The 12,560-nt window shown below is 56.3% G+C and overlaps 2 protein-coding genes across 3 annotated transcripts; one reads left to right on the top strand and one right to left on the bottom strand.

The window, feature by feature from the left end:
- Window positions 1-4,554: 4,554 nt before the first annotated feature.
- NPFF (neuropeptide FF-amide peptide precursor) lies at window positions 4,555-5,418 on the top strand. Its single transcript, XM_032644962.1, is given in 3 exon segments — window positions 4,555-4,975; window positions 4,978-5,128; window positions 5,241-5,418. Coding segments are annotated over 3 exon segments (543 nt in total). The 5' UTR covers window positions 4,555-4,677; the 3' UTR covers window positions 5,335-5,418.
- A 255-nt stretch (window positions 5,419-5,673) lies between these two features.
- Window positions 5,674-10,987, bottom strand: TARBP2 (TARBP2 subunit of RISC loading complex). Of its 2 annotated transcripts, none has more exons than XM_032646641.1 (9): window positions 10,604-10,987; window positions 9,887-10,056; window positions 8,964-9,066; window positions 8,268-8,363; window positions 7,637-7,709; window positions 7,300-7,417; window positions 6,885-7,012; window positions 6,254-6,455; window positions 5,674-6,097 (listed from the first exon to the last, which is right to left on the bottom strand). In XM_032646641.1, exons 1-9 carry the CDS (start codon window positions 10,654-10,656, stop codon window positions 5,940-5,942), a joined length of 1,101 nt encoding a protein of 366 aa, XP_032502532.1. In that variant the 5' UTR covers window positions 10,657-10,987; the 3' UTR covers window positions 5,674-5,939. The 2 variants fall into 2 exon arrangements, with proteins under 2 accessions (XP_032502532.1, XP_032502533.1); XM_032646642.1 differs by lacking the exon at window positions 10,604-10,987 and adding an exon at window positions 10,356-10,478.
- Window positions 10,988-12,560: the final 1,573 nt, after the last annotated feature.

The raw sequence follows: 12,560 nt of genomic DNA on the forward strand, positions 1-12,560 counted from the left end.
CCTAATCATTCCCTTCATAGTACAAGTGCACACAGACATAAATCCTCACCATCCCAGGGTGGTGACCCAGCAGGGATGAGTGTAGGCGGTTGCTAGCCAACACTCCCACCCTCCATACCAGTTCATTCGTGTCTCTTTGGGGTAAAGTTCTTCCCTGGAATGAGAAAAGGCTGGGGAGAGCAGGGCAGCTTAAGGCAGCTTACATCCTCTGTAGATGCAGGTTTGTATTGTAGCTGCTAGGGTTTCTCTTTTTAATGGGGGCTGGTAGCACAGAGCTATCTCATCAGCGTCAACTACTGGTGAGTGAAGATTTAGCTGTAAGAAATGGCTTTGAGCACTAGTTTCATCGACTTTCCCTTAGGGCAGTGGTTCTCAGAATGTAGTCCAGGACCAGCAGGACCATCATCTGGGAACTTGTTAGAAATGCACATTCAGGCCCCATCCCAGACATACTGAATCAGAAACTCGGGATGGGCTCTAACAAGCACTCGATGTGATTCTAACACACACTAAAGCTTGAGAACCACTGCCTTAGGGGCAAGCTGGGAAATTCTTACAGGGTATCAAGGATATTTTAAGTACCATCCTCTGCCTTAGCACTAGCATGTTTTTCCATTTCCTCCAGTCCCTCCCTCCACTCCCATTAAAACAACAACAACGGCACTCATCTCAAAATCTAGGTTTGTCTTCCTCTGCTTACTCCTAAAACCTGCCCTGCGTGGGTCTGGACAGGAGTTGTCCCATATTCCCTTGCAGACTGGTCACTCCATGTTCTTTGTTACAGGAAGGACCGGCTGTCCTGTTCTCCCACTCACCCCACCCCCAACACACACCTTTCAGGCAGGGAGATGAGCCTTCAGCCCCAACAGTGGAGGCTACAGCCTCCTGACATGGTATCTGTTGAAAAGCTGTGTGTGCCTATGGTTATATCTCTGTTCATCTGTATATCTTGACATGTAGCAACACCTCTCCATGTCATCAAGGAACTTGACTCTGGGTCTGGGTTTCCCCAGTCCCCAGTGGTGGACTTTGACAGGTGGGAGGATGCAGTGCTACAGGCTGTTTTGTTATGAAACTGTCTTCTCCCTTTCCCCTCCACGCACTTCAGCATGATCCCTGTGAGCAGGCTCTCACAGTCTCCTGGGACGGGGCTGAGGCAGAGGCTTCGCTCTATTCTCCCTGACCGTCCCTCCTCCTTCCCCCTTGCCACATAGCAGTTATCCCCCAGCCATGCCTTCTCCCCCCTCCCTTGCCCTGACATATATTGTGCCTTATTTATGCTGCAAATATAACATTAAACTGTCAAGAGAAGCGCTGTTCCGTCTGATGTTTCAATACTCTGATCTACAAGTCCCATTGTCCATTCTTTCTGGGAATTCATTGGGCTTTCATGTCTGCAATCTTCACTCTCCCATTTCTTAGGACAGAAACAGCTGGCATTCTTATCCCTCCTTTTTATGCAGGGGAAGACACAGCCTAGGGGGGAGGTGGGTGGTTTGTATAAATTACGTAACACAACAGAAGGCTCAGATCTGTGCACCGCCCTTAGGGACGAGGGCCCTTGGCATCATGGGAGCCCTCACTGGAGAACTTGTGTGCTTTGCGTGGATGGGGCTCGGAGGGCGGTGGAAGGCAAGTGGCCTCTTAACCTTTCAGTGTTATGTCCCCCACCCCCGCAATTAAAAAATAATAAGCCCTACCCTCAAGAAGTTTCCAGCATGCCTGGGGAGTGCACTTAGACGCAGACAGAAGGAGAAGTGCTCTATGATTCTATGAGTTCTGTGTGTGTGGGGAGGAGGGGAGTCTGGAAATGAGAGGTGGAGTTTATTTAGAAACAGGCAAGATAGTTTACAAGAAAAAAACAGGTAGTGCTCAGGGACTATGGGGAGGTGTGGGGCAGTCACTACTAATTCCTTGCATCTGTGTCTTCCTTGATACCACAAGTGAGGAGGGTGACCAGGCTAAAGAACTTGACCGGGAGATAGCTGGGTACCTCTGAGGGGTTTCCAATAGGAGAAGGGAGATTTACATGCTGTTTGTGGCTGGTGTTTGGTGTAACTGACACAGACAGGGAGCGCCAGTCTCCCCTGCGGAGCGGGAAAGGCAGTGGTGGTCTTCATTGTGGTCAGGATCACGTGGGAGTCCAGAGAGCAGTAAAGGAAGTTGCTGAAAGCCAAATACCGAAACCAAGATTGAGAGGTTTTGGAGGTGGGGATGAGACTGAAGGGAGGACGGTTTCCCAAGTTAAAAGAATTAACCCATCCCAACTTCTAGCCAAAGGAGAGACCCATCACCTCCATCCAGGACACAGGAAGCAGCTAGACCAGCCCCTTCCTGAATGCAGCCTCAGCTCAGATCCACTTGTAACTGGCGATCAGAGAAATAACAGCGGGTAAACATTTATTGTGTGCCTGCTGTGTGCTAGGCGGAGTGCTAGATGCTTTGCATTCATCAAGTTATTTACTGTTCACAAAACCTCTTGATAACAGGAGCAGTTACCTCGATACTGATGATGACCCGAGGTTTAGCTTGAGACCCTTGCCCAGGGCACACAGCAAAGTGCAAGAGCTGGATTAAAACGGCGCTGACCCTGGAACGGCTCTGTAGCACCCCACCTACCCTCATACCTTGTTCCTCTGAACTTGGTCAGATAAGAATGGACAAGGGGGCTTCCCTGGTGGCGCAGTGGTTGAGAGTCCGCCTGCCAGTGCAGGGGACGCGGGTTCGTGCCTGGGTCTGGGAAGATCCCACATGCTGCAGAGTGGCTGGGCCCGTGAGCCATGGCCGCTGAGCCTGTGCTCCGCAACGGGAGAGGCCACAACAGTGAGAGGTCCGCATACCGCAAAAAAAGAAAAAAAAAAAAAAAAAGAATGGACAAGGACCTTGATACGGCGCAGGACCCATTTCCCACAGAAGAACCATCTCCTCGTGGACTTGATGCTCCCATGTAAGAAGTGGTGAAACTACAAGATGTGGTGATGATGAATGTCAGGTTCTATGCTTGGGACCAGCTGTGAGACAAAGCTTACAAAAAGGTTCACCCTAGCTTAGGCTGCATTGATAGATGTGAGTATCAAAACCTGATCTCACCTACCTATCCTAAGTATAAGTTGGTTTCTAGATGCCTCACTTTAAAGAAGGGGGAACGCTTCCCCTTGAACAAAGAAAGACGAAAGAAAGAAGGAAGGAAGAATGAAATCTGTCCTCAAACATGGGAAAGGCTTGTAACATGAAAGATGAGAGGTGTTCTCTGAGAGTGAGGGAAACCAGGACCCCTGGTGGAGGCCACAGGGAGATGAAAGCCAGCTCCTTGCAAGGATGGTTCTGTCTGGACTGAGGCGATAGCAAGTTCCCCAGGACCCAGGACAATCACAGCTAACGTTGTGAGGAAGCCTGCTCTATGCCAGGTCCTGTGCTGCATGGGTTACAAAAAGTATCTCAAATAATGCTCACCGTAGGAAGTGGTTCCTTTTAACGTTGCCATGTTTTAGGTGAAGAAACTTCTTACAGAGAGCTAAGCATTTTGTCGAAGTCTGATTCTCAGGCCCTTTATGTCATGGCACCTCTCCAGCATCAAGAACCACACTGGTGGGACTGCTGAGGAAGGGACTCTAGGATCAGAAGGGAAACTGTACCAGATGACTTTGAAGGAACGAAGCCTGAGAGGCAGTGACTGATTTTTCCTAAGGTGGCATTCTAGGCACCTGCCCCAGTAGGTCAGAGCCAGAGCCAGGCAGAGGCTGGCGTGACTAGAGGGAGGTGGGCACCCCAGTATCCTGCCCCTGCCTTTCTGGGACTCGGTGGGGTCAGGGCCTGAGGACCTCCAGCCACCCTACCCTTCAACAAACTCTGTTCCAGAAAAAGGAAATGGCCGGGCCTGACAATGCAGAGCTGTGACCACAGGGTGGCAGCAGTGCTTCAGCTGCAGAGCACTGCTCCCTAGGCTGAAGTGAGGCAAGGTCCTCAACAGTGCGAGTGAAGATGGGGGTCTGTCTACAGACATCTGAAGCAATATCCACTTTCTGGGGGCTCTGAAGCCTTTTAGTCTCCTGTATCTCACTTTTCTATCCACAGGCAAATCTCAGAGTAGTGATTCCATTTTTGATCCTCCAACAGGCACGTACGTACACATGGGCGTGAATGGGCTGCGTGGCCCTTCCTGCAGCCTCTCCAGTCACGAGACTGGGTCATCCTGGCTGACTCTGACCCTGGCTCTTCCCTCCTTCCTTCCTAGGACATAATGCCTAGCCGGACAGGACTGTCTCTATGCTTTTATTCTACAAGTTAGGAAAGAGGAGGTGATCAGTTGTTGCTCTCCAACCTGTTGAGGGATTGGGAGTTCTTGAAGGTCCCCCAGGGCCTGGCTCTGACAAAGCATCTGCAATTAGTGATGCTTCTTGAGCTCTGGAGACAGGATTTATGCATCTAATAAAGTCTGTAACTCCAGGCTTAGGGGCTGGGGCCGGAGGCTGAGAGCAGGAAGTCCCACGGGGGCCAGAGGAAAGCAGGGCGGTGGGGGGGGGGGGGGGTCGGGGGGTGGGTCCCAGACGGCTCTTAAGGGAGCTGTGCATTTCCACTGCCTGCTCTAGATTCCCCCTCAGGCTGCTGTCGGGGGTGAGGAACAGGGGGACAGCAGGTATAAGAGGCGGGTGTGGCCAAAGGAAGGCAGATGGCAGCATGGACTCCAGACGGGCAGCAGTGCTGCTGCTGCTGTTAGTAACAGACTGGGGCCACGCTGAAGGACCAGGGGGCCGGGATGAAGGAGACCAGAGCTTCACGGTAAGTCAGCATGCCCACCCCCTTGTCACCATTTTCCTGTACCTCAGCTTGAGAATTGTACTCCAGGTTCAAATACTCTCTGGCTGCCAGGGTCACTGGGTCCTCACATCTGAGAAAATGACTCCTTAGCCTCCTTCAACTTGCCCCTGAAAGCCACTCCCTTCCCCTCATGACCTAAACGCCCAAGGCCTTAGCCCATCTCCTTCCCGGATGCCCCTGTACCACAGGAGGAAGACCGTGGAGCCCGCCCACTGCAGGATGCCCAGACCCCCGGGGCACTCTTGCGCTCCCTGCTCCAGGCCATGCAGAGACCCAGCCGGAGTCCAGCCTTCCTGTTTCAGCGCCAGAGGTGAGTCTAAGAGGGACACGGGCAAGGCAAGGGCCAGAATGAGAGGGGCGGGAGGGCAGCGGAGAAGGGGGGCACTGGAAGGGCCTACAGCTGAGGATGGATCTCTCCTAAGGTTTGGCAGAAACACCCGGGGTTCGTGGAGCAACGAAAGGCTGAGCTCCCCATTCTGGAGCCTGGCTGCCCCTCAGCGCTTTGGGAAGAAGTGACGTGCCATCCTTTGATGTTTGCATGCAAGGCCCACACCCAAAAGTGCCACGTGTCCCCCCAAATAAAGCTGTCTGGCTTCTGAATCAGTGTGCGTGTCTGTCTGTATGAGACAGAGGGCCAGGAGGGAGTCCCAAGACAAGAACCACAGCCCCCTCCATCTCTGCCAAACCAAGCTCTCCAGGAACAGGCGATGGAGTTCCCAGAGGTCAGTGCATCCAACCTCCTGCCACCGGAAAGGCAAACATGGGGACCTGAGGGGAGCAAAGTGGGGAGGCACACCAGGGGAAGTGACCTGGTGCTAACCTCTGCCACCAACTACTCAGGGAAACAGAGCAGGGTTTAAGAATCCAAAAAGCAGCACGTTTATTTGAGGCTCTTACTGGAGAGCTCCCGATTTCATTCCCCTTCGTCATTACCAGTTACGTGAGGACAGAACCCGGGCCAGCTGAGGCCCCTGGTTCCTGGCCCTGTGCCCTCCTCAGCGCAGTCTGTGTCAGAGGTAGAGGTGGCACCTCCAGGGGGTACCAGAGCTGGGCAGATGCACGGGCCGGGGGCAGGAAGAGCAGGGAGCAAAGGACGAATGTCCACGAGTCCAGCCGGGCCTTTATTTGCTGCCCGCCATGATCTTGAGGTACTGCAGGGCACGGCGCGCAGCCTCGCCTCGGGCTGCCTCCCTGGTAGTTGCAGAGCCGTGACACACGGTGGCCGGCTGTGTGGACAGCTCCACCAGGCACTGGCAGAGCCCACTGAGGCTCAACTCCTCTGCAGACCAAGAGAGAAGAGGGAGGCAGTGCTAGGCAGGAAGGCAGCACCGGGAAGGGGGTGTCCATGTCATCGCCATGCCCTCCCGAACCCTTACTCCCATCCATACTTGCTCTGGTCCAGTCCCACCGGCCCGCGGCCCCCCAGTAGCCATACCAATATCCAGGTAGCTGACATGGAAGGCCTGCTCCTCAGAGAGCTCGCTGAGGACACTGCAGCAAGCAGAGCCCAGAGCGCCCAGGGAGCCCGCGGAGCAGCTACGCAGGGACAGGATCTTCTCTCCCACCGAATTCCGCAGAGAATCCCAGGTGCAGCCTGGGCCCCGGTTCCGAAGTCCATCTAGACGGCAGCCCACACCCTGACAAGATGGGGACAGGAAGAAGGATGCAGCCAGGGACTCTGAGACCCAAGCATTTAACAGACATCCTATGTCCAAGGAGAGAAAAGCCCAAAGGACGCTTCCTCCCATTGCCTCCCCCAGTCAGTCCCTGTGTGGCCACCTCTAGCTATTAGACCGTGGACCGGATGGCCAGGCAGCCTTCCTCATTCCAGTAACAGAAGCCTACAGGGCCCCTGCCCTGGGCCAGCTCCCTCCCCCAGCGCACTCACCATGCAGGCCTATAGCTGAGGCCGAGAGGGGGCCCAGGAAACCCTGGGTCTGGTAGGAGAAAGGGCGGAAGCAGCCCTGGGACCCCGAGAGGCTCACTTGCAGGTCACAGACCCGAGCCCCCAGTGCCCGGCCCCCGCGTGGGGGACGGAGCCCGGGCCCGGCCCACAAGGCACTCACGAGGGAAAAGTGATCGTCCTCAGGCTCCACCTCACTCCCCTCCCGCGCATCCAGAGGCACGGTGTGCACTCGAAGCAGCATTTTGGCCGCTGCGTTACGCTTGGCCAGCTTTTTGGAAGTGCCACTGCCTGCAAGGGGGACAGGGTTGCTGAATCATGGTTCCCAATAGACGCCGTGCTTCCACCCGCTCAGGGGATGTCAACTGAAAAGAGGAGCTCAGGACCTGCTACGCGTCCAAGAACCTAGCCGGCCAAAAGAGGAGGGCAGGACAGGGTGCAAGGAAAAAGCTAGGAGGAAGGAGCCAAGCTGGGGGTCTCCGCCAGGAAAGCAGAGAGAGGCTGGGAGCTGCCTGTGGCTGTGGCTGGGGTGCTGCGGGATGGACAGCAGCTACAGGAACTCCCTTCCGCCCAGTTACCAATCTCAATGAAACGCTCCACCCGGCAGGTCATGGTAAACTCTTTGCGGTGGGCTGGCCCAGACTCCTGGGTCACCGTGTACTCAGGCAACCGCCAGCCTTTCTGCACCACCAGTTCCTTGGAAGGGAGAAACAAGGGTGCACAAGACAGTGAGAAAAGGGTCCTCACATCCTCTCCCCCTCCCACCCTGGAAGCCTCAGCCTCGGAGTTAAAGAAGGAATAAAGGAGGGGTGGGAGAAGCCGTCAGAACAAGGTAACAGCCCCACATCAGCTACCCCCATGGCCCCTGGTACAAGGGAAGACAGGCATGCATGGGAAATGAGGATGGGGACACACCTGCAAAGCACCAACGGGGTTGCACTCAGACTGCTGAGGGGAGACAGGGGGCTGCACCTCCATGGGGGGGCTCCTGAAGGAAAAAGGGCCCAGGGCCAAAGCTGAGGGGGCTGGCTCCTTCGGCGGCTGCCCATGAGTCCTAAGCCCTGCTCTGGTTTCCCCCACTGCCATCTCCCTACTCCCCGCCAGGCAGGCAGCTGTCTCTCCAAACGTCAAGCCGGCTCTCTTGCCCCTCCCACCCCAGCAAGGTCTCCTCTAGCTCCCAGGCCCATTTCGATTTTCCGGAACACTTGACTGTCGCCTCGCCACGACGGTGGAGAGGGGTGTATGTCCAGTCCCCAGAAGCACCTGATGGGACTCAAACACAGGGCCGTCATGTGGCCAACTCAGAAGAAAATGGGGCCTGCAAGACCTTTAACATCAACCATGTGGCTACTGAAAAATTATAAATTACCTCCCATCTCAAGAGCTTACCAGCTGGTGCAAATTCTTCAGACTCTGGTCCCCAACTATTCCATCCTCTGTTTACACTCAGACTTCCTCATGCCTGACCAGCCTGGGTACAAGGGCTAGGGGCCAGGAGCCAGGACCCCTTCCCGCCCCCCCAGGGCAGGCAGGAAACACAAGATACCTGGTTGGGACAGCAGATGAAACAGGAGTAGCAGCCGCTGCAGCTGTAAACACCGGCACGTCCTCAGGCAGTGAAGAGTCTAGGGGAGAAAAAGAACTTCCCGAGGGGAAGGGGGCCTTTGATTCACACCCACGTGGGGTGGGGGTGGGGAATAAAGGGTGTGGGACCCAGGTCCTCCTGACCTGCCCATCCCCTAAGAAAATCTCTTCCCACTAGAGACAAAAACTCAGGGAAGCTCAACCACCAGTTCCTCCTGAGATCTTTTGCTGCCAAACACTTGATCAAAAAGACTAAGAAAAGCAGGAGGAGGGTCTCTTCCTACCCAAGAACCACGGGAGCAACAAACACCAACCTGAGTGTGGAAGAGGGAATATGCCATCTTGCTGGAGAGGGGAAGTATGCTGGGGAGCTGCTCCCTCCAGCCTCAGCCTCCACCCCTCCCCCTCCCCAGGCCCCAACCTGGGCCCCAAACCACAGCCATAACCCGTCACTGGGGCTGGCCATTGCCCCCCAGAATCCTTCACAGCAGCAGGAGCCCTGGAAGCATCCTGCTCGGGTTCCAGAGGAAGCTCTCAGGAAGAGGTCAAGTCAGCATGGTTCAGTGTCACGAGGCCAAGCCTACGGGGCAGAGGGGCTGGTGCAGGGGCCTTGGTTCCTGACAGAGCCTCTAGGATGCCTTGGCTGTACCTCCCTCACCTGCTGTCCTCCAGGGCCGGCTCCAGCATGCTCCCCCCTTTGAGGTGTTTGAGGGCCACCTCGGCTGCCTTGTGCTTGGCTGCCTTCTTGCTGGGGCCCTGACCTGAGAGAGGGGGTGTGGGCAATACTGGAGGTCACTGGAAGGACAGAAGAGAAACCAGCATCCCACAGCCTCTCTCCTCACAGCCAGAAGGAGTCAACCAAGCCCCCTCTCACCAACCTCCCCCTGCCCAAGACTGGAAGTGTTATCGCTAACTGCTGTAATGAAGGGCCCTTATCTTTCCATGAGTTCCCCAAATCAAGCCATGCCGGGCAGAACTCCTCCTGAGGTCAGACACTTTGTCTGGAGGTTCTTTCTCTGCCTTACTTTCCTCTGGGAAGCACTTTCTTTCCTCTCAATAAATAGAGCTGGCTGGAAAAATAGAAAGAGTGCACGCTCTAGAGGCAAAACCTGGCTCTGCCACCTACTAGGCATGTGACCTTGCCCCAGTCATTGAATCTCTCTGAGCCTCGGTTTCCTCAGATTCAACATGGGGATACTACCACCTACATCAACTGGATTCGACCACGGTTTAAGGTAAGTGTGAACTTGATTAAGCACCTGGAGCAGAGTCCAGCACAGCGGGCACTCACCCCCCCAAATGCTGCACTGAGATTTCGATTTATCTCCTCTTACTTCTTCCTCCAGGATAACAACGATCTGCCGGGTCACTGTGGCAGCGCGGCTTTGCTCCTCTAACTCTCCCGAGTCCTACCCACCTCCTCACAGACCTGTGCTCGTAACCCAGTCAGGGATTTTCCCCCTGAAATCTCTCCTGCCCTCACTGGTCTTGGAGAAAAGGACTGTGAATAGATTCCAAGCAATAAAGCCAATGGGGCCCTGTGAATGCACACCCCAGCCAGGCTGCCCAAGCCTTCCTCACCAGTGCAGCTGGTGTCGCCAACGGTGACCCGGAAGGTGAAATTAGGCTGGTGGGCTTGGCCCTCGGCTTTGAGAAGGTCGTACACGGGCGTCTTCCCTATTCTGGTCCCATACTCCTGCAGAAGGCTGATCGGGGTCTTGCCCGGGTTGGCTGCCAGCATTTGCTCTATACTGGGGGGAGGGGCACAAACCCTCATCACACCTCCCCTCTCTGCACCCACCTGGCCAAGCACTGCCATATCAGATCCAGGCACACTATGGGGGACATAGGGTCCAGGGGACCTTAGGCAGCCACCGGCTGGGTTCAGTGTGGAGTAGAGGTGCAGGCTGGGAAAGCAGGGTCCACTGCCCCAGGGCAAGCGGGGAAAGCACTGTTCCTTGTCTTAGTTAAGGCGAGGGATCCTGTACCCCAGTGCAGTTTGGAAGTGCATGTCCCCTGACACAGTGCAGGCCAGGTCCCCAGTACCCACCAAATGCACTGAATGTCGGGGGCATAAAGCCCAACGCCCCAGTGCAGTCTGGGAACCGGGCCAACCCCGAACTAGCTAATGCTGGAGGCTGTGGCCACTGCCGGGGTGCATGCCGGGAACCACGGCCCACTACCCCAGTGCTTGCCGGGAACAACCCTCAGACCAGGTGCATGCTGGGGCCGCGACGCTACTCCCTCCGCACCGTGCCAAGTTATGCGCCCTGCAGGGGTCGGTACTAGGCGGCTCACCTGGGCAGCCCGCAGCCCGTGGTAATGCCGGAGCCCTGCTCCTCTTCACTCATTCCCTCCTCCGTCTCCGCGGGCGCCACCGTGACTGCAGCCTCCACGCGCCCCAATACACCGCCGACGAGCTAGGGCCGGGGCCAAGCCCCGAGTCGCGGCCGGTCGGGCCTGCCGCGGAGCATGCTGGGATATGGAGTCCCCCGCCCACCCAACTCTAAGAGTCTCCATCAGGAGGGGAGCTATCCGCCCCACAACCCTCCGCGTGGTTTGCCCGGGCAGGCAGCACCGCCTTCTGGGAGGAGCGGACTCATCCACTGTCGCTTTCCGAGCTGAGGGTGGTTTTTTGTTTTTTGTTTTTTGTTTTTTGTTTTTAATATCGCCCCGCCTCCTTCCTTCCGCGTCTCCTAGCCTCAGGGCTGGGGCTCTGGGCGTGCGTACTAGCAGAGTGGAAGCGTCTAGGGGCGGGGCGGTAAGGGCGAACTCGAGACTGGGGGCCTTCGGGTCCCTTGAAAACTACAGAACCCAGGAGCTTGCGCGCCATCTTTGTCGCAGGTGGAGGGGCAGGGTCAAACGTGCACGAAAAGTTTCGCGGCGTAATTGGTTATTCCCGACTGCGCTCGCTTGCTCTAGGAGGAGTGCGACTGGTTACTTCACCTAGAGGGGCGGGGACAAGGGAAGAGTCAACCCCCTTGATCCCGCCTCTTTCTGAGAAAAGGTTGTGATTGGCCCAGGTGCAAGGCGGCTGTCGGTTCCTGACTCTGCAGTCTGGGAGGCTGGGCCCTGCCTGGACGCGGGAGGGCACTAAGCTCTGCCCCTCAGGGCAGCCGGGGCAGTTGTAAATCCTAGCCCATCTCAGTCTCAGTTCCCGCTCAGCCTTTGGCCTAAGCCCCTAGCTCTCGGGCCTTCGTCTCACAGAACCTGCTTCTTTTTCCTAGGTTGTCCTTCACCTCCCTTCCCCTTAATTCTGCCCTGCAGCCTGTCGGTTTCCGCTTTTCCAAAGCCTTCTTAGAATGGCCCTACACCTTTCTGTAGCTGGTTCCCCTACGCCAGGAGACCCCCCTCTGGTGCCTGAGAATCAGGCTACAGTGGGACAACAGGATTAGTAGGACTAAGGCACACAGTGGTCTCATTCCCTCTGCCGTGGGTCTTGGGTCTCTCAGCTAAAGAGAGGATTCTGGCCTCTTAAGACTAATCAACTAATCTGTGTGCGGAGCAGAACGCGTAGTTTTGGGTCCCAGAGCTCCCTTCCCTCTTCGCCAAGGTCTCACAGCCACTGGCCTGAAAGATGTAGGGAAAATCTTGTGACCTTGGAGAGAAAGAGATCACGAAAAATGTCTGACTCTAATGAGTGTTCTGGGAATGGATCAGGGAAGAGATGGGCTTCTCTGTGCGGGGGTGGAGGTCCAGAGAAATCTTGGAATAATAACAAGGGGTCATCCAGGAACACTGGAAGGGGACGGGGCATTGAGCTGAGTGGATTCCAGCTGTGTGGAACTGGAATTGTGACAGAGGAAAGAAGACAGGCCAAGATCCTTTGACAGGGGGAACGATGCTGGGGGGTGGGGGGTCCCACCTGAGGGGCTGCTGTCTCAGGGTATAGGAGGGAGCTTATAAGACCAGCATAGTGGGCTCCTACAGAGTCGGCTTAAGGCCGGGGGTGGGATCGCTCCAGGTCCCCGCCAGCAGGGAGGTGCGGGGCCCGGACGACCAGGGACGAGCCTGGAACGTGCCTGATGGCAGCAGCAGGCTCCTTTAAGAGGCCGCGGCTCCAGCGCAGCATCCCCCGTTCAGGGCGTGTCCGTCCCGGGGGGCCCGGGGCGGGGGCCTTGGAAGGAGCGGGAGTTCAAGCCGAGTGAGGACGGGGCTTGGGGTCGGGGGGTGGGGGGAGAAAGCTGGGGCTGACACCCGTGCACCCGGACACCGTACGAGCATCGCCTGTGACAGCGCCCCTGGTCCGGTCGAG

This window comes from Phocoena sinus, chromosome 10 (assembly GCF_008692025.1).
Source record: "Phocoena sinus isolate mPhoSin1 chromosome 10, mPhoSin1.pri, whole genome shotgun sequence".
Classification (NCBI taxonomy): domain Eukaryota; kingdom Metazoa; phylum Chordata; class Mammalia; order Artiodactyla; family Phocoenidae; genus Phocoena; species Phocoena sinus.

Bases quoted from the DNA above. Each gene is read 5' to 3' on its own strand.
- TARBP2 (XM_032646641.1), bottom strand. From the start codon at position 10,656: ATGAGTGAAGAGGAGCAGGGCTCCGGCATTACCACGGGCTGCGGGCTG. The intron at 10,057-10,603 runs GTGAGCCGCCTA...CCCTCCCCCCAG, and splicing joins ACGGGCTGCGGGCTGCCCAG to TATAGAGCAAATGCTGGCAG. The intron at 8,364-8,963 runs GTGAGGGAGGTA...CCCCTCGGGAAG, and splicing joins CCGGCCCTGGAGGACAGCAG to TTCTTTTTCTCCCCTAGACT.